This window comes from Aotus nancymaae, unplaced genomic scaffold, assembly GCF_030222135.1.
Source record: "Aotus nancymaae isolate 86718 unplaced genomic scaffold, 86718_ANA_hifiasm-v0.15.2.pri h1tg000062l, whole genome shotgun sequence".
NCBI classification, from domain to species: domain Eukaryota; kingdom Metazoa; phylum Chordata; class Mammalia; order Primates; family Aotidae; genus Aotus; species Aotus nancymaae.
In genome coordinates this window covers 787,584-811,516 of record NW_026988476.1, presented here as the reverse complement: position 1 = coordinate 811,516, position 23,933 = coordinate 787,584, and the positions used below count along the sequence as shown (strand labels likewise).

Below are 23,933 nucleotides of genomic sequence, written 5' to 3'. Positions count from 1 at the left end.
ATTTGGGTATGCCATAAATTTTAAACCATTCCCCTATTGATAGATATTATATTTATCTCCAATTTTTCACTATTCAAACTATACAAATGAGTATTTGTAAACATACATAATTGGGAACATATGTAAATATTTTTTATTAATTCCTAAAAGTGAATTTCCTTGGCCCTGATGTAAGTAAGCTTGAGCTTTGGTAGATGCTACCAAATTGCCCTGCAGAAACGTTTTCCCAAACCCAGCAGTGTGTGACAGAGCCCCTGTCCTTGCAGCCATGGATACTATCTGCCTTTTATATTTCTGCTAAGCTGGGCAAAAGAGCAACTTGTCTATAGCTCTCTGACCTCTAGGGAAGCTGGACATCTTTTCACGTGATAATCAGCTTTTCCTGTTTCTTCCATGGACCACCTATTCATACACTCTGCTCATTTTTCTACTAGGTGGTTCGTCTTTTTATTCTTGATCTAGACATCTATAATTATAGATACTAATCTTGATCTGTTTTCTATGTTCCGTTAATCTATTTCTTTCTTTCTTTCTTTCTTTTTAAGATGGGGTTTCACCATGTTGGTGAGGCTGGTCTTGAACTCCCGACCTCAGGTGATCCGCCCACCTTAGCCTCCAAAGTGCTTGGATTACAGGCGTGAGCCACCATGCCCGGCCCCGTTAATCTATTTCTTGCTTTAACTTTCTTTATGGTGCCTTTCATGGTACAAAGCTTTACATCCTTTGTAACTGAGTAATAGCTATTATATTTATTGATCACTGATCACACTTACTATGGATCAGGCATCGTTCTAGGCACTTTCCATATTTTAACTCATTTAGTCTTCACAAAAAATTCTGTTAATTTGATGTCACGATTAAATATTCTCATTTTATAAGTAAGGAAGGGTAGACACCAAGAGGTCAAGAAACTTGCCAAAGATCACATAGCCAAAAAGTGCAGCCAGGATGAAAGCCTAGGCTGTCCCAGAGGCCACCGCCTAACCACCGAGCCGTTCTGCAAGTCTCCCTTCTCCCATCCTGACCTCTGGGACTGTGAGTTGTTTAGGAAATCCACCCTTAGGATATAAAAATAGTGCCCTATATTTTATTATGATGTTTTTGTTTTTCATGTGTTTCTTTAATTCATCTGTATTTTTCATTTGTTTGTTGTGCCAGGTGGGAGGAAGGGATTTTCTTTTCTTTGTTTTGTTTATTTTGTTTGTTTTTGAGATAGGGTCTCACTCTGTCACCCAGGCTGGAATACAGTGGCATGATCATAGCTCACTATAATTTCAAACTCCTGGGTTCAAGTGATCCTCCTGCCTCAGCCTCCTAAGTAGCTAGACTATAAGAACACACTACCAGGCCTGGCTACTTTTTTGGTTTTTTTTTAATGGAGATGTGGGTCTCACTCTGTTGTCCAAATTGGTCTCAAACTCCCGGTCTCAAGCAATCTACCTGCCTTGACCTCCCAAAGTTCTGGGATTTTAGGCATGAGCCACTGCATCTGGCCCTAATTTTATTTATTTAAGTCTTTTCTGTGCATCTTTTTCCTTTAAATTTTCCCCTTAACATTATATTTTAGGTATTTTCATATGTTATTAAAAATGCTTTTTTTGTACATGCTTTTTGTGGCCACATAATATTCCATTGTATGATATAATGGCACTGTAAATTAGTTAACTAGCATCATAATGTTGAACGTTTGAGTTGTTTACCATATTTCCCATTATAAATCATGCTGCAAAGAACATTTTAATGCATAAATATTTGTCTTCATGTCAGACTGTTTACTTAGGATAGAAGCCTGGAAGTAAAATTTTAAAAGCTTTTTTATACACATTTTGCACTAACGTAAAGGAAAAAAAAAACTCTTTGCATAGGAAGAGGGGCCACGTGATGAACAGAGGCATCTGTGAGTGTGTGAGTCCCAAGAGGCTGTGACTGTCAAGGAGTCCACTCTGGTGCTTATGCATTCGGAAGCCTTGAAAGAGCGCTGAGGTCTCTGTAGGGCCCCCTACAGCCGTATTTCTGCTAGCATTTGTAGAAAACCCTCCCTCCCTGGCATGCCTCAAGCCAAATTCCAAGCAAGGCAGGAGCCAGGCTCTTCTAGAGGCCCAAGTACTATCCCCATACCCTGGCTACCAGGGAGCTTCACAGACTAATCTAGTCCCCTGGGAAAATCTGATTCCAGCATCCAGGAAAGCCCCATAGCTGGCCTATAATCAAATTGTAAGTGTAATTGAATTTAATGAAATCCAGAGGAATCCGGGGGCTTGGGGTTGACAGGAGGCCAACATTCCCACAGCCAGAAAAGAGCATGGTCAAGGAGTTGATGTGCAGACCTCTATGCCAGATCACAGAAATCAGAGTAAGTATACTTACACAGATGATAAAAGCCCAACAAGGAAGTTTAGCAATAAAACTTAATGGCCTATCAAATCACAATCAGGACACGAAATGCAGTGGGCTGGAGTCCTGCTCCCCTCATGCAACCCTCCTCCCCTGGCTGTCCCACAGCCAGGGGCATCACGAAGGCCAGGCCCAGGAGGCTGGTGCTCAGGTCACGGCTGGCTCTATCCATCACCGGCGGCTCCCTAGGACAGGCAGGTGTCAGGGAGGGAGGCGTTTGCTCAGCCAGACCTTTCTCCTCCTCTGGGCCTGGCCAGGCTCCTCATCCTAAACTCTATTTGTAGAAGTTTATTGCTTAGCCTTAGTGTCTTATTCAGGGCCAGAGGGAATTGATGTTAGAACTGAAAATCTTAACGATATAAAGAGAACTATAGGGTATATATGGGAAACTTTGGAACAGGTTCCTTAGATGTTAGAGATTTTTGAAGACATTTTTCTCCTCGTGAGGTGCAGAGGAGGTGCACAAATGGTAGTGGGGAGAAGAGGAGAGGGGATGTGCACACCAGCCAGCTTGGTTGCCAGTTCTACTAATTAGAGGTATTTAGTCAAATTAACAACTATTTGAGTACAAGCCATGACCTTCCCCATAAAGAATTTAGTCCTGCCAAACCTATGTGCGCAGGTGTAAACCCAACAACCTAGTCATGAGGTTAATTCATTCAGAAAGTGTGTGGAGCAGCGTGGTCAGTATGAGAAACATGGTGGCGAACTAGACAAGACAGCTGAGCCCCTACTTGCGCATACGGAGCCTCCATTGCAGTGAGGGGATGGGCAGGGAACGAGTGAGCAGATTACTCCAGCTGCTTCGAGTACAATTAAGAAAGCAAAACAGGATATTGGGCGAGGGCATGATGGCATGAGGCACCTTTGAGATAGGTGGTCTGGGAGGGTCTCCTAGAAGGTGAAATTTGAGCGGAAGCCCGAGTGGCTGATAGAAACGGGGGTGAGCCGCACGTAGACCTGGCTACCAGAACTGGCTCACTGGGAAGAGGAGCTGTGACCACCTTGCAACGTCTGTCACAGACACAGGAAGCCAGCTGGGGTCAATACCAGGAGACCTCCAGATTCTGTAGGTCTCCATGTAAGGGAAAGAACGTGTTCCAGGGCGCTGGAGTAGAAATTAGCTTGGTGTGATTGGAGAAGGGAAGGAGAACCAGAAGCTGCAGTAGAAGTGACCTGAGTTGAAGTTGAAGGTATGCAGAACTCAGATTGTGTGGGGTTTGTAGCCATGAATTGTGTGGGGTTTGTAGCCATGAATTGTGTGGGGTTTGTAGCCATGAATTGTGTGGGGTTTGTAGCCATGAATTCTGTGGGGTTTGTAGCCATGAATTGTATGGGGTTTGTAGCCAAGTTTGGGTTTGAATCTACCTGTGATGGGAAGCCACTGGAAAGTTTTAAGCAAAGGGATTTGATGTGATGGATGTTTTGAAAAGATACTGTGGCTGCCCTTAAATATCAGAAGACAGCAGTATCACGGTCACAAAGCAACACAGTACTAAATGCCATAGAAATATCTGAATAAGAAGTACTTTGTAATTAGAAGAGAAGCAGATCATTTGATGGGGCTGCAGTGAACTGGGAAGACTCAAAGCAGGGGCCAGAATGAAGGTGGGATTGCGAGGGGTTGTCCAGGGTGGATGCTGTCTGTGGAGAGGTCCTATCCATCAGGGCAGAGGCTGGGAGGAAGAGGGGGCAGGTGGTGATGGCCCTGGGGGATTTGTCACTTCATCTTCCAGAGCCACAATTTCTGGCACTGTAAAATGGACCTATTGCACTGTGTCACGTGTCTGGTGGGGCTGCCACGATAAACTGTGTGGAACCCCATCACAGACAGTGAGTGCTTTCCTTATAGAGGTGGGGGATTCTGGGAGCTGAGGCTGAAGTCCAGGAGACAGCCACATGGGTAAGCTGCAGAATCTGGAGGTCTCCTGGTATTGGCCCTAGCTGGCTTCTCATGTCTGACAGATGTTGCAAGGTGGTCATGGCTTCTCTTCCCATTGAGCCAGTTCTCAGTCTCAGCTCTGTCTCAGGCCCACTGCTGGTGGAAGCTGGCCAGTGGAACGGAACCCACTTGCCACCCTAGCAGGGCAGTAGCGTCAAAGGCCTGGAGCCTGATAAAAGGATGAGGTAGACCTCCCTACCAGCGCATGGTAAATTCCCATCTTCAGGAGTCCTGCCACATCAACTGGGTCACTTTAGAAAGAAACAGTGATTCTCAGTGAGTGGCAATGGCTGGCTTTTCTTTGTCTCCCCTCCCCTGATTCCTACTCCAGTCCCACTGTCCACCTTGACCATGGGCCCTGCCAGCAGCTGACCTGACAGCACCATCCACATCATTGAGGGTATAGGGAGAGTGGTCAAGGAAGCCTCTCTTTCCTGCCTCTCCCACCTCCCACAGAGGCCACCCAGAGCCTCACGCTTGCGTTTCCTGAGGCCTCCCTGTGTGTTCTCCACTATGCACTGCTGGGCTGAGTCAGTCTGTCTCAAGGCAGTGGAGCTTTGAGGACTTTGCAGGGAACACTCACATCGCTCCAGAGCAGGCTGAACTCTGGGGTGATGGACCCACAGCTGCAGGAGTGACTCTGAGCTTCCTTCTCCTGCAGTCTGTTTATGCAGGGTGAGCTCCCTTGCTCTGCCCCGGTCAGGCGAGGTCAGCCTGAGAGCAGAGAATGGTTGGCTCGCCTCAGACAGGTGCAGGGAGCAGCAACCTGGAGGTACCCCGGGGACAGAAAGATCGCTTTAAGGGCTGTAGAACTTTTTAATCCTGACCATAGCCCCAAAGGATGGTTTACTCCACTCTATTTTAGAGAGAAACAAAAAATAATTTTTAATCTTAATATACCTCATATTAAGTCAGTAGAACTTTCCTCAGAGTATTCCATTTACTCCAGACACATGGGCCAGCGTAGAAGGACATCTAAACCTGGGTCCCTGTGTGTCAGCTCTCCGTGTTTATCCACTCCCCCGCTCCATGGGAAAGTGATTGCCTTGGAGTCCAGTGGCCTCATCTGTCCTGGGCTCCTAACCCCAGTCTGTGAGCAAGTTCACAGAGTCCAGGACCCCTCTGGGATTATACATACATGTGGAGTATATGCATCAGTGTGGGGAAGGTCTCAAGAACGTCAGTGCCCAGGAGGCACAGACTCCTGCCCCAGCTCTCCCTGGTCCCTCTTGGAGTTCCTCCTCTCACTGCTGAGGTGGGGCCTGCTGCCTAGAAGGAGGGGCCTGTCTGCTGTTCCCCACTGGATTGCGGGCTGCACACGTCTCAATGGGAGCAGGCTCAGGGAAATACAAATAGCATTGCATGCTTTTATGTTTCAGGTGTATCCTATTAAATGGGCTTTTGTGATTGCCCCTGGGAATCTGCGTGTAATTGGTGTGTAAAATTGTTTCTGTGGGAAAAACAAACAGCCAGCTTACCAAAACAGCCCTTCTGTAGCTGGATTATTTAGGCGACACATGACTTGTGATGATGCTAAATGTTCATTTCTGGAAAGTGATATTCTTGTAATTCAGAGTAACGATGACCGTGATACCTCTACAGCTCATGACGGGGGGATCCCAGGTGGGTTCCAGTCAGGCCGTGAGCTTCCAACGTCATCCTACCCTGGGTGCATTTTTCTGGAAAAGGGTTTACCGCTTTGATCATGATCTCCACAATGGCTAACTGCAGGGGACATGAAGAGCATCTGCTGTGGAGAACCAGGCCAGGAACAGCCGGGCTGCCCTGCCCAGCCCAGGGGCAGCCTCTGCAGGGCCGAGCTCAGCAGTCCTAGAGGAGCCCTGAGGAGCAGGGCAGTGTGCCTTTTGGGGCAGTGTACCTTGCTCAGCCCTGGCAGCGATTTTCTGCATTGTTGAATTGAGCGTGGGGACATTCTCGTTTCTCTGAGGCTGCCCCTGCCCTCCTGACTGGACCCTCTGTCCTCTGTCTCTAACTTGCTCCCATGTGTTCTCTGGGAGGTCTTCCCAAGCCCCTGGTCACCCCAGGAGTTGTCTACTCACTAATTAGGTCTCTTCATTGCTGACCAGTATATATTTATCGTGTTATCTATTAAATGGTGATCCTTTTGCTTCATGGGGAGGTACAAGGTTAAAATAGAAACCTCAGGCCCCACCTTTAGAGAGTCAATGTCTGGTACCTGGAGCCCAGCATGATGAGTGTGTAGTGTGGGTACAAGATGTAATAGGGCTACAAGCAGCTGCTGGCTCCCCCAAGGCTGCTGGGGCAGGTGAGGAGTGATGTTTCTCTGGGTCATCCCTTAAAGGCATCGTGTGTGCCGCTCTATTCTCCTCTGGACCAAAGACCATGGTACTCTCTGTCATTATGCTGGAAGATTCTAAGGGCTGATACCTTTTCTACCCTCTCTTCTGCATCATAGCCCAACAGGAGTAGGGAGCTCCCTGTGTAATGGCAGCAGGGGTGCCTGTATACCCCAGCAGTTCTTCCTCCTCCTATTGTGGATCCTTCGAGTTGAGGGTTAGCAGTGTCCCTCTTCCTTGGATGCACTTGGGAGGGACCGGCTTGTTGGTGTGGCTCAGAATTGTAGCCACTCCCTGGGCTGCATTCCATTAGGGTCAGTGCCCTTGACCAAGTCACGTCCCCAGCGCTCTGTCCAGAGGAGGAGCTTGACAACACTGCCCGGGAGCTCAATGATCAGTTCAGTTTTCTATTATCGGTTAAGTGGGGAGTAGCCCCTCTAGGATCCCTTGTCCCTTGGGGGGACAGGGTGAGGATGAGCGGAGGAAGCCAGGTACAGGCAAGAGTGGGATGGAGAGATTAAGAACAAGACAGATTCATGTCTCACCTGGAGGAGGAGACAGGAGCTTTCATCCTGGCTGGGTGCTCAGCTGGAGGCAGGAAAGCCGATTCCATACCTCAGTGGGAGGTCTCCTCTGATTATACTGTTTGACTTTCTGTCTTCCTTTCTTCTTGTCTTTCCTTTTCCTAACAATCAGAATTACAGCGTTCTCAGCTCCCACACAGTAGCACACCCTGAGAAGGTTGAGTCACGACCTGTCATCCACTGAGCCTGGTTAATACACAGCCAGGCTCACCTTCTGAGCAGCCTTCAGCCTGAGCCAGTCTGCAGACCCCTCATCTCCCAGCCCCTCCAGCATCACAGGCCAGAAAGTACTCTTTCTATTAAAATGAAAACAGTTTATAAATGTCGAGGTCTGTCATCTACACAAAGTGCTTATTTTCCTTTTAATGCATCAAATTTTATTATTTGTGACATCTTACTGTGTTCATGTGACTGTAAGAAAAGGATAGAACAGTTTCTATCCCAGGAAAATCCCATCACATCATATGGGGACAATTGGAATGTAATTATCTCCCAGACTTTCGCTTCTGTGAATTTTTATTCCCAGCTCAAGGCCTCAGACTGCCTTCTATCCAGAGAGGATGATGATGGTGATTGCAGCATGGTGCCACACGCTGCCTGCAGCTGCTCCCACAAATTGCTTGGGTTTTCAGCCCAGCTCTGTGACCCACAGCTGTGTGTATAGCCTTGGGCAGTCACCTGCCCTCTTGGTGCCTCAGTTGTCTAATCTGTGGAATGGAGATAATGTCAGTTCCTACTTTGTGGGGCTGTTACGAGGCTGTAAAGCACTGGTCAGTACCTGGAACACCAGGGCTACATACGTGTTGCCCGTATTGTTCATGCACTTGTTTTATTATTGTGTCTGAGGTACCTTCACCCTACCCCCACCCATTTCCAGGGGATTAAGCAAAAGATTTCTTTTTTTTGAGCTGGTGCTGCTGCTGCTTTTCTCCCAGGTACCGCCAGTGTCTGGGAATGGAACTGAGCTGCCTTACAGAGGCAGCGCAGGGGAGCATCCCCAGGGCCTCTGTGCCATAAGAGTGATTTCTCTTCATCTCTCCCCACAGGGTGTGGCCACTGTAAGAAAATGAAGCCGGAGTTTGAGAAGGCAGCAGAAGCCCTCCATGGAGAAGCGGATGTAAGCTCCCTTTCCTTCCCCCTCACTGTTCACTTTGAAAGAATCACTGACAGGTGGAATCATTATGACTCTCCCCTGCAAACCCTGCCACAGCTCCCCGGGTCCCTGGAGGCCAGCAGTACCTCTCTGTGCCCAAGTAGAACATCTTAGACAGATGAGATCTTAGAGGGGGGCAGAGGGACTACTGAACCATGTTCCCATGCCCATCAGGTGACCTCTGCCTGCTCCCTCTTTTCTCTGGGACCCTGACTAACAGGAACAGGTGCCAATCTATTCAACGTGGCTGGTGGGGCAGATTCGAAAGCATCATCTCAGCCCATAAATGATAAATGATGGCCATGCCAACGTTCAGTTGTTCCCTGGGATATAGGAGCCCACCAGGCTAGCCACCCAGTTACATTCTGGCAGGTCCAGGATGGGTTTGGGGGGCAGCATCTGCTCCTGTGTTCCACCAGCACCATGTCTGAGGCTGTAACGCATGGTTGGCCTTTCCCCCATCCCAGAGCTCTGGTGTCCTTGCAGCTGTCGATGCCACCGTCAACAAGGCCCTGGCAGAAAGATTCCACATCTCAGAGTTTCCTACATTGAAGTATTTTAAGAATGGAGAGAAACATGCAGTGCCAGTGCTCAGGACAAAGAAGAAGTTTCTGGAGTGGATGCAAAAGTACGTGTTGCAATCTCAATAGCACATTCTAACTGCTGGCTGACAGCCCCTGAAAGCCACCTTGAGGAGGTGAGGTAGACGTTATGGCCCAGTGTCCTGGGCTCAGGCCCACAGGAGCCAAGACGGATCCGACTTCCTCAACCCTAAAGCCACCCCTCATGTGCTGATCACGTGTTCTGATCAGTAGGTCGCTGGCAGTCCTGGACGCCGCTTCATCGGCGCACTAAACCGTGTGTTGCCTTTACTCTGTCTCAGTCTCCTTAGCCCCGGGTCTCATTGTCTGCATTTTATTCCATCCCCTTGGAACACATGAAGGAGACACAGCTCTTCATAGCCAGAGCTGGACTCATTTCGTCCAGGTTTGCTAGTGGTTGCCTGGGCCTCTGGTAGTTTGCAGCTGAGGATAAAGATTTTGAAGGTCCCCCTCAGCCTGTGTATTAGTTTGCTAATGTTGCCATAACAAAGTAACAGACCAGGTGGCTTAACAACAAAAGTTTATTTTCTTACAGTTTTGTTTTGTTTTGAGACAGTCTCACTCTGTCGCCCAGGCTGGAGTGCAGTGGTACGATCTGGGCCCACTGCAACCTCTGCCTCCCGGGTTCAAGCGATTCTCCTGCCTCAGCCTCCCAGGTAGCTGGGATTGCCAGGTGCTGGCCACCACGCCTGGCTAATTTTTTGTATTTTTAGTAGCGACAAGGTTTCACCATGTTGGCCAGGATGGTCTCGAACTCCTGAGCTCAAGTGATCCACCCGTCTCGGCCTCCCCAAGTGCTGGGATTACAGGCATGAGCCACTGTGTGCAGCCTATTTTCTTATAATTTTGGAGGCTAGAAATCAGAGATCAAGATGTAGGCAGGGTTGGTTTCTTCTGAGGCCCCTCTCCCTGGCCATCTTCTGCCTGTGACTTCCCATGACCACCCCTCTATATGTGTCTGTGACCTAATCTGCTCTTTTAATAAGGACACCAGTCATGCTGGATGAGAGCCCACCCTATGACCTTATCTTAGCTGAATTATCCCTTTAAAGGGATAATTTATCTCTAGATATAGTCACATCCTGAGATAATGGGGGTTAGGACTTCAACATATGAATTAGAGGGGACACAGCTAAACCTATATGGTCTGAGCTACTTTGTTAGGACATTGGTCAGATATGAGGTGCTTACTTAAAGCGCAGACTCTGAGACTCTTTGCTTCAGGTGTGAATGGGACCCTCAGCCATGGTGTTCTGAGAAACACCAGCTTGTGGAATGGGAGCAAAGTTGCCACTAAGTTCAGGGGAGGCCTCTGGCAAGAGGTGAGTGGGCGGGTGAGATCCTGGCGTCAGTTTCTCCCACTTCGTCCTGCTCGTCCACTAGGAGGATTTGGAGAGTAGCCAGGCATTTGTCTCAGAGACCAGAGGGGAACGATGTTTTGCCTCTGAAAGGGACAAGGTGCTCATCCCTCAAGGCCTTCTGGTGTCTGAAGCAAGTGGCATATTCACACCCACTTTTCCAGCCTTTCTCTGGTGCCAGGACTGGTTCACTGGAAGGGATGGGGCAGGGTGAGGAATCTGGCCGGGTCCCTGTGATGCTTGGACTTGTGGTTAGAGAGCCGAGGGAATCCAGAGTGTCAGTCATCGCTAATCAGTGCTCCAGAGTCCTGTACACAAACAGCGAGCATGAGGGGCTTCTGTCCTTTCTGTGTGCCAGCGCTGCCACTGAGAGCCTGAAAAGCACTCAGGCCAAGTGCTTTCAGGTTTAAGTACTTTTTTAAATGCTTTGAGGTCAAGAGCATGAGCTTTAGAGTCTGAGAGACCTGGGCTCAGATCATGACCCTGAGCCATTTCCTTGACCCCTGTAAGCCCCAGTTTCCCATCTGTAAGATGAAGACAGTAATTTCCCAATAGACTTGTCTAGGGAATTCAATGAGACTCTTGTGAAAAGTGCTCAGCACAGGATGTGATGTGGAAGTACTCAAAAAGTTGAAGCTGGCCGGGCACGGTGTCTCATGCCTGTAATCCTGGCACTTTGGGAAGTAGAGGCAGGAGTATCTCTTGAGTTCAGGAGTTCAAGACCAGCCTGGGTAACATAGTGAGACCTCATCTCTACTAAAAATCAAAAAAATTACCTGGGCATGGTGGTACGTGCCTATAGTCCCAGCACTTCAGGAGTCTGAGGTGGGAGGATTGCTTGAGCCCAGGAGGTCGAGGCTGCAGTGAGCTGGGATGGTGCCGTTGTACTCCAGCCTCAGCAACAGGGTGAGACCCTGTCTTAAAAAAAAAAAAAAAAGTTGAAGCTGTTTTTATGACTGACTGTGGCCTTCTCGTGACTGACAGTATCAATGCATAAGTGATCACAGCAGCCAGCCTTTGCAGAATGCTGTCCTATCTCTTGCCCCATTTCATCCTCAGGTCCTACTGAGGCTAGAGTTTTTATTCATATTTCATTGGTGAAGAAACTTAGGTTCAGAGAGGTTAAGGTCTCTGTCCAGGGACAAATGGCAGTTCTTCCAGGCACTTACAGGAGATCCTTCAGATGGAGTGTGAACAGCAGATGACTCTGGGATGCTGGGATGGAGAAGCAATAACATTTATCCAATGACTGGCATTTATTAGAGAATCTAGGCTCTCAGTAAATACAGTTCCTTGACTGAGTAGATGCTTTACATACTTCTCTACTCTTTGTAAATATCCCATCGTCCTCATTTAACAGAAAAGAAAATAGAGGCTCAGAGGGGTTTAGTAACTTACCTAAGGTTGCACAGTCACTTGGATTTGAACCCAGACCTGCCTCACTCCTTGGCACATGCTTTCCACCATAACAAAGGCTGAGAAGCAGAAGATAATGAACAATCATGTAGGGTCCTAGAGGGTGCAGGAAGGAGGGGCCCGGGAGCCCAGGCGGAGGTGGCTCTATGCCCTTGTCAAGGAGAGCGTGGACCACAACTAGGGGGGCTGCCCTCCCTAAAATGGGGTCAAAGTCTTCCACATTTTACAAAATGACTCCCTAATGGGCTCCTCAGAGGGAATCAGGGAATGTCTTTGCTGCTGGTACAGATTCATTTGTGATTAAGCTTCAGTTTTAAAATGAAATTTTAGAAGGAATGTCGTAGTTTCTTCATGCGTGTTCCTGAGTGTTTGGGACATTGCGGATGGATTTCCTTGCCCGTCTAAAAATGTGTCCTCATGGCTGCTTCCCCTCTCCCCTGGCTTCTTGCAGCCCTGAGGCTCCCCCACCCCCAGAGCCCACATGGGAAGAGCAGCAGACAGGTGTGTTGCACCTGGTGGGGGACAACTTCCGGGAGACCCTGAAGAAGAAGAAACACACCTTGGTCATGTTCTACGCCCCTTGTAAGTAGCTCGGGTGCTCACGGAGGGGCAAAGTAAGAGGGGTTTGGCCCCACCAAACCAAGAAGACCCTCACACCCACCCCAGGGTCCAGGGCAGCTGCTGATTGATCCTGGGGTCATCTCCACTATGAACCAGGCTCTCCAGTTTTATTCCAGGTTGAGGGGTCCTTCAAATCCAGGGCCTTCTTTTGTCAGCCCTGTCGGGCTCTCATTCCTTTGGGTCAGCCTTTCTTGTTTCTGTCTTAAAGCCCTCTGCCTCTGTGCTGGTGCTCTCTTGTCCCTGGGTTTCTCCACGCCCCTGTCCCCTACCTGCACACTTCCCACCCCTCAGCTGCCTCCGCCCCCGCTTCCTCCTCCAGAGACTGACTTATCTTCGGCACCTTGGAACCCCCTCTCCCTGCCCTTCCAGATAGCTCTGGAGCTGTGGTATAGGCACAGCCACATTTGCTCCTGAGCTCCTGTGCGGTTCTCTTTTTAATCAGAGCTTAAGCTGAGGAAGTGACTTGTCTGCTGACATTGGCATCTGTGACCTCGGGTTTCTGTGTATTCCCATTCTGAAGTTGTTAATTGATACTTACAATGAAAGGTTCTTAGAATTTCCCACTCTCTGCTGCCCTTCTCTCTCTCCCCCAGGTTACAGCTCAGCTTAATGGAGTGAGGATAATAAAAGCCGTGGTTTGCAGAGAAGCCAGGCAGCTCCATCTAGCCATAAACCCACTCAGTTGTAGCTGGCCCTCCTGTTGGCTCTCCCTGCCCCCACCTTTCAAGTGTTCGAAATCTGTGTCTCTGCTTTCTCAGGGTCTGAAAGGGGCCACCACAGCCTTAGCCCCCTCCCTGAGGCGGCCTCCCTTCCCCTCTCTGCCTTTCCTTCTCAGAGTGGGACTTGTCCTCTCCCGGTCCCTTAGAGAGCTTCCTGCTGTCCTCTTCTGTCTGTAGAGTGTGCCCAGAAACTTAAAAGATTTTCGGGAGCTGACATCTTCCCTCTGGCTTTGGTGGGTGGAAGACTGAGCCTTGCCCAAGGCCATGGGGCAAGTTCGTGGCGGGCCCCTCCCGCAGCCTGGGTGACTCTCTCTGTCACAGGCACAGTCCAGTCCAGAGAGTAAGAGTTTTTTCAGCAGCGAGTGAGAACTTGGCTGCAGAAGTGGGAGCCCTTGACCAGCCCTGGGGTGAACTTTACAAAGTCCAGACTAAATACTTTCCCCCAGAGATGCTGCTTTTCTACCCCAGATCTCTAGACCAGAGCCACAGTGTTTCCCCTGCCTCTCTTCAGCTCCTTCCTGACTGAGGGGCCTTCATAGCAGACATAAGACCCTTGCCACCCCTGACCCTGGCTGCTAGGGCAGACAGGTTCTTGAATCCCCAGGGAATCTGGGATAGACTCTTACCCTTTTGGGCTGCCAAAGATCCACAATTCCTTCCTTCCTTCCTTCCTGCTTGTCTGCCTGCCTGCCTTCCTCCCTTCCTGGCTTCCTGCCTGTCTTCCATCTATCCATCAGTTATCAGCTCTGTGCTGTGCAGTGTCCTGGACCCAGGGTATAAGAGAGGGAAACTTGTCCCTGACAGGCCTTGAGGGGCTCACTGTCTACCCTGACAAAACTCTAAACACATTCCATCCAGGGCAGGGTCAGAGTGACTCAACCTCTGGCAGAGGGCTTGGTCCTTAGAGTTTCTTCATCTCTCTTACTGCATTTTTCTGTCCCTAAATCTTGCCCCAGGGACATACATCTTCATTAGTGGGTTACAGGAGGAAGACTCTCCAAGGACAAAAAATATATATCTTTTGACTTTTAAAATAATAATAATAATACTTATTTTTAATATATAAATACAGCATATACAATATACTTTTTATATACGAAGGATCTAAACACTACAGAAATGTCAAATAGTAAAGTCAAATACCTGATAAAGGTCTAATGTGAAAGCAGCCTGCCCACACATTCCTGCTCCCCTTATAGCTGCCTCACCCCAACACCTTACCTTCTCCCACCATGTCTGCCCCCACATCCTGTCTCCCCAGCTTCTGCACAGCTCTTCCTCCTGCTGTTTCATTGCTCCTTTTACGCTGAATGGTCTGGTCATGGTGACTGCCCTTCTCAGGCCGGCTTGGTGGAGTCTCTAGAGCTGCCATTGTCCAGCCCATCCTCAGTCTTTGTTCCGCTTTCCCTGGGAGCCTTCTTTGGTTTTTCTGCTGCACAGAGGCAGTGCCTTTTTTTTTTCTTTTTTTTAAAGTCCACATTTTAAAAAATCATGCACATCTGGCCCTCCTGACACCTCTTGGAAGCATCTTCATGCACTTTCTGAAACAGCCCTCCCTCCCATTATTCATTGGCCCTGCTCTTTCTTTTGGATAATGAGAAAATTAGATGCAACAGAAGGCCATTGATCTGAGGCCTAGATATTTTAAATTGATGGTACAGGAATTTACACTAGGCTGACAGTTACTTTTATACTTTCAATGAACAAAGAGGTTAAAAAGGAAAAAATTAATAGTGAAACCAGATTTTGAGGAAGGGGGTGGTTGTTTTCAGCCAGCCTAATGCTGTTACGGGCATACGCCATACGCAAGGGGCCTGCAGCTGCCTGCAGGATCTGTCTGAGACGTACCTTATTAACCAGTAGATTGCGCTCTTTAAGTGTTTTTGAAAATTTTATAACAGTATCCCTTTATAGTATGACACTTTCATGAATTTGAGCTATTTTTCTTTCTGTTATGTCAAATTAGAGAAGTATTACTTGTAATTGCCATTTTAGGCTATTAAAAAATCATCCAGTCTCTGCTGTGAGCTAGGCTGTGCTAGGCACATTGCTAAGCTGTGCTTGCCTCATATCTGATATAACCTATCACTGGCCCAGGTCTCTTCTGCTCCTTCTGCGTGAGATTTGGCAGATCTCTCTACATCCCCATTCCCCATCACCCCCCACAGTTCTCTGGGCCAGCTGGCCACTCTGCCTGCCGGGCCATGTGGGTGGTCCTGCCCATCTCAGGACTGGCTCAAAGACTAAATTCAGATTAAACTTGTAGCTTAGCCTTAATTTGGTTTCACAAAACCCTTTGAAATGCCAGTCATTATTATCTTATTTTAAAAAGGAGAAAGTAGATGAGTAGATTCATTTCTATTCCCACCGTGGCATCTCTGCCTTCCTAAGGCCGAGGGAGGCCAGCTGACATAAGAGGTGTGGGCTGGAGCCTCACCATGCTCAGGGAAACCCTTCCCTCAGAGCTCGTCTGCCCGCTAGGCAGTTCTGTTCACCAGTGACTGGGAAAGGGCTGAGAGGAGGGGGGTTCGCGTTCTGACCTGTTAGTGCTGAGGGAAGGGCTGGAGCAGCCTGCAGCTTCCTGGGCTCACCGGGACAGGAGGAGAAAGTGGCCTCCACAGAGGTCCCTGCCCTGCTCCTGAGACACTGAGGTCAGAGCTGGGGGCTCAGGGTGATGCCCAGAACAAGAGACAGATAGTGGAGATAGGGGTCCCAGTATAATTCAAAGGCCTTAGGCCACTCTGACAAGCCTTATTCCTGGGACAGAGAGCATCAGGGGACCTGAGGACTGTCTGGTGACTTCCTGTAGCTTCTCTCCCTCTTACCCTGACTGTGGCCCTCCTGTTCCTGGCTTTGAGGTTCTGGTTATTGTAGAGCAAATGGTAGATGGAGAGTTGGGGACCAGGGTCTCGTTCGGCTGCTCACAGTCTGGGCTGGGTGGGGGTTGCTAGGAACGTGGAAGTTAGCAACGAAACGTGAGCAGTGGGTGTAGAGTAGGTGCCCCTAAATCCCCCCACCCTCCGTTTCCCAATGCCACTTCCTCTCAGTCAGGAAATGGAGAGATTTGCCATTGTCCCCAGAGCAAGAGAAGATTGTGGCAGGCTCTGAGAATCCCGTGACTTCCTCTTTAAGCCCAGAGCTCCCTTTGCACCCAAGATCAGGCTCTTCCTCATCCTCTGTAGAAGGAGCAGAACTAGACTACAGTGACCATCACCCCCCAGCCTGGGCAGGAGCATATGATGCTTGTGACAGGGACTCCTACCAATCCCCCCTACCAAGAGATCAGACATGGCTGGGAGCTGGTTAGAGTGACAAGGCTGACAAAAGGACCCTGACAGTGTGGCTGGCTGGGGTGGGGCTCCTGGAGAGGTCTCTCTGGAGCTTTTGGGAAGGGCCCTGGCCCTGCAGCCTCCCTGCACATCATCACTGTTCCGTGTGCTCTCTTCCCGTCTCACACAGGGTGTCCACACTGTAAGAAAGTCATTCCGCACTTCACTGCCGCTGCTGATGTCTTCAAAGATGACCGAAAGGTAAGGATAGCCCTCTTTATCTCTTCATCTGCCTCCAGCTAATTCCTACACCTGCCTCCTTGTCATTCAGGTCCCTTCCCTAAACAGGGGCAGGTCAGCTATGACCTATAAGCGGGGAATTCCTAGGGAACCAGGACATTCTCTTTATAAGGAAGATAGGGCAGGCTGGATTTATGCTGCAAAATCAGCTGAAAGGGATATGCTGAACCGTTTCAGTACTTACCTGGAGGAGAGGGATGATTAAAAGGGTCATCTGTTTACTTTTTTAGTGCTTGAACCTTTTTACTGTAGGATTGTCATCATGCATTACTTATATAATTAAAACTACAGTTTAAAAATCCAACAAAAGTCAACTGGAGGATTCCACGGTGGAGGAGAGCAAGGCTATGTCAGTGGAGCCTCGCCCTGCCTAAGTGAAAGGTTCCTGCAGCTGCTGAGTGGTGAAGCATAAAATTAACAAGCTGGAGCTCCAGATTGGATTAGAGTGCAGGGCCGCCAGGCGCATCCCCCGGCGCATCCCTCAGGCAGCTGGTGCAGCGGTGGGCTGCTGTAGGGAGAGGGCTTGTGGGGCAGGGAAATACCCCTGAATTCGGGGAAGTGCAATTGACTGCCAGGCTTCCAGTTCCCTTCTCGAATTCCGTGCCAGGCAGAGTGCTGGTGCAGAGGGCTGCGAAGATTCCTCCCAACCCTAAGACTCAGTCGTGGGAACCTCTGGCCTAACAGGCCCTAGAAGCTGGCAGTCATGTGGGACCCGCATTTTCACACACATCCAGACCCAGAGTCACGTGCGGGGGTGCCTCACTTTCCTGGGTGGAATCCCAAGTGGGGCCATTGTAGTCTGGAAGGAACCAAGGCCAGGCATAAGCTGAGCAGAGAGTCCTAGATGATAAACAGGCCAAGCAGGCCTACACAGAGTTCAGCCGAGGCCGGGAGGGGCAGCTGATTCAGTGGAGCAGCACTCATGAGCACAGACAGATGACCATTCCAGGGTGGGTGGGCAGGGCTTGAGGTTTGATCAAGGCCAACAGGAGGTCAGGCCTGAAAGTACCATCCAGGCCTTGTGGGAGTAGAGATACAGGTGCTAGGATCACCTTAACGGTCCCAGAGAGAGTGGCAGAGATGGAGAACGTCACATGGACATAAAGTGAAAGGAAGCCAGGCTGGGGACAGGTCCATGTAGGAAGAGTAGGGATGAACTGGGGACCTGATTCCCACTTAGACCCAGAGCCCAGGACTCTCCCTGGAGTCAGGGAGTCCCATGGTTACCGATAAGCCCTGGCTTTGAGGCACCCCTCACCCCCACAAGAAGGGAGCACAAGGACCAGAAGAGTTTTCTCCTTTGCCTGCCCCTTTCCCTGGACTGAGCTGGGTATGGCAGCTGGGGCTTCTTTCCTGTGTCCATGTCCCTCATTGTCCACACCCACTTGGGCACAGCACAGGGTGGTTGCTCCCGCTGAGGGGGTCCCAGGACATCCAGCATGGCCTGGGTTGCCAGTCCATGGGACTGGAATAGCTATCACTCCACATCAACGTCCATCACGCCCCACCCAGAATGCTGGGTGCTCTGGGCAGCAGGAGAAAGGCTGAAGTGTGCCATCTCCATGTCCCACCAGCCACTCAGGTCTCCACAGGCCTAGGAGATCTGTGAGGACCCTGAGGCATTGCCCCCCCCAGCCAGACTGGAAAGTGTGGTGTCAGGGAACGTGGTCCAGCTGTGGCACCTGGAAAGCTGGGGAAACCCTGGAGGGGTGGCCCTATTGACGTGGTGCCTCTCTGCCCACTAGACTGCTGCTGAGGCTGTCCTGTGGCCTGACCTGCATCAGTGCAGGTGACACCAGGCTTGCCAGGCCTCCAGCAAGCAGCTGAGACCCCACCTCTCCTCTTCCCATTCCCCCTCCACTGCTACATGGCGGCCCCATTTCCTTGGTGCCCCCCTCCCCTTAGACACTGACACACCTTTGCTTGATTGTCTTGGACCAGTGGTGGTGTGGCCTTTTCCTGGGTTCAATCCCTCTCCTATTCCCTTTGTCTCTCCTTTTGGCTTCCTTTATTCCAAGCCAGGGATCACCCTCACTTGCTTTTAGGAATGCACTTTGTAACCTCTCTGTCTGAGGCAGCTGGACTGCCTGGGATTCCTGGAGGTTGCATTCATGACATCAGGGAAGCCAGCCATCTGGCCTGGGGGCCTGAACTTACTGGTGTCCACTCTGTGCTCCAAGCATGGCACAGTGACTACTGGGTCCCATCCTACAGCTATCAGATTGGCGTCTCTGGGGGATGGTGCTGGAAATGTGCAGTTTTTAAGAGCTGGCTCTTGTGCTGGCCACACGCTGGTGTGTGGGGACTGTTGGCCTGTCTGCTCTCCCTTTACTGGTGAGGGACCCAGGCCCAGAGAGGAGCTGTGTCCTTTGCCTAGGAATGCCCAGCAGGTCACTGACAGCTGGAACTGGGTCTCCTAACTCCCCATGCTGCCACTTCTTAGCTGGAATTGTGGGGTTTTTTCCCACCCAGAAGCCAGTCCCTGTTCCTTTCCCAATCAATATGCAGTTGGTTGTTCACTTCCATTTTCATAGCCAGAGTCAATATTAGCTCCTGCAGAGATTTATTTTACTGAATCAATAAAGCTGTGTGTGGCAGCTCATATTTTAGCTGGGGAACTTCCACCCCCTCCTGGGAGCTTACTTGGGGACTTTATCGGTTGGCACGCTGGTGGGAAAAGGACTGCAAAGTGTTAGTGTTGGAACAGATGGCGTTATTGAAGGGGCAAGGCAGACAGGACCTTGGTGGACTGGCAAGCAGGCGGGGGGCTCACCTTTCACTGCACGTCAAGGTGTCCACAGCCTGGGGTTGGGGCTAAGTGTGAAGGTCACCCCTCGAGGGAGGCCCTGAGGCAGCAGGGGCCCCTTCTCTGTGATGGGCTCAAATCACTACTGGAATCTGGCCGTGACGTGTAGGTCCTCCTGTTTATGAGGCTGGCTACTGACTATTCCGAGCAAAAACTTCCTGAGGACAGAGACCTCATTTGTCCTTGAACTCCCCACAGTCATGACACCTTGGACCTATATAAATGTTGACTGGATGAAGGAACAATATAACATGTTTGATATTTACTGAGAGTTCTGCTGAAAGCATTGCTTACGTCATGTTGTCCTCACAATAGCTTGCTCATCTAGGTATTGTTACGTGCTCATTTTACTGAAGAGGTGATTGAATCTTAGAGAGAGAGTATGACTAGCCCAGAGTCTGTCAGCTGGAGACAGGCAGAGTGAGACTTACAAACAGGCATTGTCAGAGACTGAGTTCTCCCAGAAGTAGACCCTGCTCCTGGGCTCATGTGCAGGGCATTTCTTTGGGAAGCGATCTCAGGAAGTTGCAGAGGGGATCCTGGAAGTGAGACATGAAAAGGGAGGAACAAAAGCAGGTGTTTTATAGGCAGATGACTGCATGGGTCACCAAGGCTCAGTCCCAAGGGAGACTTTACCAGGAAATGTGATGCAGAGCTGTTCCACTCAAAGGCCAAGGAAGCCAGGGTACTTGTTCTAGACCCCTATCTGTCATTGGCCTTATGTTCAGCTCCTTGAGGCTGGGAGGATGCTCTGAGGCTGAGAGCAGCAGGTGCTGTGGCAAGGGCTGGTCCGAGGGGATGTGGCAGGACAGCAGAATCATGTGCCTCAGGAATGCGTGCCGACCGCCATAGAACAAATCGAGAAATCACAGATGTTCTGTGTTGCAGGTGATCAGTGCAAATCTTGAGCTGGGTGTAAGGGGATGGGCATTTAGACAGGTGAAATTCCGATTGCTGAGAAGAGCTTTCTTCACTGTCTTCTTTCCAAAGAGTCCAAGCTGCTGCCTTAGGGGAGGCACGCATTTGTCTCCTCTTCTGTGGAAACCGCGCATGGATTCGCCTTTGCAGCTGGAAGTTGTATTCCGTGTGTGCGGCTGGCAGCTAGTTTAGGTGATTCAGAACAAGTACACATTTCTAATTTAGTAGATTTATAAAACCATACACTACGTCTTCAATAGCTCCAGGGCATGTATACAAATTAAATTCATAATTTAAAGCAGATGCAGGGAGAGCAGCAGCCCAGAGCCATGTTCGTCCAGGACTTTCACAGTGGAGCAGCAGCCCCTGGCCTGGGCTGGACACAGGGCCTCAGCCGCTGGCTGCAAGGAAGGAGAGTGTATGGATGCCCATGTCCCTTGGGCCCGGTCCCATAGCACCTGCCCCAAGAAATGGAATCCCACAATTTGGCCAGGGGAGCATCTGCCTCATGTTTTAAAATAATAAAGTGCTTAAGTGGTGGGCTGGGGTTCTCAGAAGTACGCAGGGGCCAGTCTGGTGGCCTGGGTGAATTGGGCTCCAGGGGATACTGGGGAAGGTACGTTTAGCCTGCCTGAGGACAGCTGCCTCTCCACCCAGCCAGTTGTTGCCTGTGGGAATGCACGGTAAATGCCATCAAGTCTTCTGGCTTTTAAAGAGAAGTTGGAAAGCCAAATTGTTACATTAAATCTTCTGGTTCCATTTCTATGTTGGCAGTTAATTCAGATTTATTTATTTTTTTTGTTAAATTCAGTGTGGGCCAAATAGAACGGGACTGAGAGCCAGATACAGATTGCAGGCAGCGAGTTTGTAAACTCTGTTTTAAAAGTCTCGCCATATAGAATGTTCCGTAGCTGAAGAGTAGAAGGGAAGCGTGAGGGTGAGGGGGATAAGAATGGCGCCCAGTGGAGGGGGAGGCCGCACCCCATTCTTCTCTCCAGCCATCCGTCCTGCAGCTCACCTGGGCATGAGGGACATGATGAGTAAATGTGGCCATGGGGGCCTGCAGGGCTGTCCTACCTGGAAAGGGGCTTCTGTCTGAATGTGAATAACCATCAACCAAAGAACTGTGTGAATCATGGCTATTCAACAATTTTAAATTATCTTATTGAATCACCCTCTTTTAATTTCTTCCAAGCATTCATTGAGCTCTATCTAAAATGATCTCATTCATTATACAGCAGATGCTTGATAACTGGACTTTGTCAAGGTCAACGTTGTTCCCCCAGCATCTAGAGCAGGCTTGGCACACAGCAGGGTTTCAGTGCGTGTTGCCTGGCGGGAGGACTCCCTCTCATGGGAATCTGCCCTGCCTTCCGAAACACCTCTGTATTGGGTATGGCCATTGAGGACCCATTCTCCGGCTTCCGTGGTGTATAACCCTCAACAGGAAACAAGTTCCCCGTTTCTGCTTTATATTCTCTTCTTTTGAAAGAGCAACACATGATGAGGAAAAGTTACACAGCAGTGGAATTTGCTAGATGAGCAAGAAGAGACCAGTGGCCAATGTGGGAACCACTTTCTGGCCAAACATTCTGAAGACTTTAGTCATGCAGGACTCCTCCAGTTTCCAGATGTGCTCCCCCGGTCTCCTCCTATTCCAGTCTTGGCTCAGATAGCGAATCATACAGAGCACCTTCACCCCACTCACCTGGGTTCTCTTGGCACCTGGACCACCTCCTTCATCCCTCACATCACACCATGTTGGAGCTGTCTCTTTATCCAACCCCTGCCCAGACTGAGCCCCTAGTGGGGACACAGCTTGTATATGGGGTCAGAAGAAGTGACTAATAGCAGCTTACATTTCCTGACCACAAATCCTGTGCTAGGTCCTGTGCTGATTGGCCTCACTTGAATTCTCTTATTCAGGCTTCACAATATCCTGATAGTCTAGATACTGTTATTATCCCCATTTTACAGCTGAAAAAATTGAGACACCAAGAGGCTGGGTCATTTTCCTTAAGTCTTAATGTCCAGGCAAACCAAGAATGCACTTGGGAAACTTGATTGGAAAACTCTTGCTCTTAACCTTGACACTACACTGTCCACTCCAAGCAAATGTTCCGGAAACATCAGTTGATAAATGATTGAATCCTACAGTGCTTTACAGAAAGCACCACGGGACCTTTGGTGTTTACAGATGCTTTCAAGTCATCATTTCCTTTATGATCATCATACTCTTGATTTTCAAGGACAGTCTAAAGGCACTCCAGGCCGAGTCCCCTAACCTTACCCATCTGCCTTGGAAATTGAAAACAAACACCATCAGTCTCAAAGGAGCTCTGAGCTGGGGGTGCCTTGGTTCAGTTCCTTCCTACCACTGTGGAGAAAAATCGGAGTGGGCCTCTGACGTGGGCTAGATGTGCAATCTCTGTTGTGGGGTCCAGGCCTCAGCCTGGGGATGCCCTGTGTCGACTCTCCTTACCTTGCCCCCTAGATTGCCTGTGCTGCTGTCGACTGTGTCAAAGACAAGAACCAAGACCTGTGCCAGCAGGAGGCCGTCAAGGGCTACCCCACTTTCCACTACTACCACTACGGGAAGTTCACAGAAAAGTATGATAGCGACCGCACAGTAAGTCTGGGAGAGGCGTCTGCCCCGGGGTCGCTCGGCTGATTGGCAGGGAAACTTCCACCGAGGAGGGGCAGCACTGAGTGGCATCCCAGAAACCGCAGAAGTCAGCTGAAACTGCACCGAGAGGCCAGAGGCCCTGGGCCTGGCTGAGGCTTGACCTTGTTGGAGGGGAGTTCAAGGGAGGAGAGTCACAGATATCCTGTCCCCAGAGCCAGGCCGGACTCCAGGTGCCGAGGGGTTTTCTTACTTGTCAGGGCTAGTGGAAGCCAAGCAGAACCCTCTCCACCTTGCAGAAGTCTGCCCACCTCTTCCCTGTTGCAGGAGTGAGCCCCTGGAAAGGTGGGGGGTGGGGAGTAGAGGGAGAGTGCACAGCCGGCTCAGGGACTAAAGCTCCTTCTTTCTCTCTCTCTTTCTCCCCCTTCCCCACAGGAATTGGGATTTACCAATTATATTCGAGCCCTCCGGGAGGGAGACCATGAAAGACTAGGGAAAAAGAAGGAAGAGTTATAATTCCTGCCTCAGAAAAAGCTTTTCCACTACACTGTGAATGATACCTGTTTTGTTGTTTCTGAACTTCCACATGTTCTGAAGACAAAGTTTTTTATAGCCTCTTATGGCCATTTTGTACAATTTTGAAATAAAATTAAACCATTTATTTGGTGGTATGGCTTACTTTCATGGAGCCTGTACTGACAAAGGTGGATAGTCACATCCTCCTCATTCCACAACCTCTGCTGGGAGGTACAGAGCTGTGCTCCAGTACCCCATCTACACGGAGGTGACTCCTGAGGATGCCAGCCCCCTGTCAGTCATTTGAGAGCAGAACAGGGAAATTGGACCACAGAATATCCTGCTGGAAAATGGCAAGCTAATGAGAGGAAATACATCAAGATGATTAATGACT

The 23,933-nt window shown here is 49.7% G+C and overlaps 1 protein-coding gene across 2 annotated transcripts in view; it reads left to right on the top strand.

The window, feature by feature from the left end:
• Positions 1 to 23,684, top strand: part of PDIA5 (protein disulfide isomerase family A member 5) — a 91,531-nt gene extending 67,847 nt beyond the window's left edge. For both annotated transcript variants that reach the window (XM_012476196.2, XM_012476195.2), the window contains exons 12-17: positions 8,285 to 8,355; positions 8,859 to 9,019; positions 12,219 to 12,349; positions 16,567 to 16,637; positions 22,895 to 23,029; positions 23,459 to 23,684. In XM_012476196.2, coding sequence (XP_012331619.1) covers positions 8,285 to 8,355; positions 8,859 to 9,019; positions 12,219 to 12,349; positions 16,567 to 16,637; positions 22,895 to 23,029; positions 23,459 to 23,539 — 650 coding nt within the window. In that variant the 3' untranslated portion in view covers positions 23,540 to 23,684. The remainder of the gene's footprint in view (positions 1 to 8,284; positions 8,356 to 8,858; positions 9,020 to 12,218; positions 12,350 to 16,566; positions 16,638 to 22,894; positions 23,030 to 23,458) is intronic.
• Positions 23,685 to 23,933: the final 249 nt, after the last annotated feature.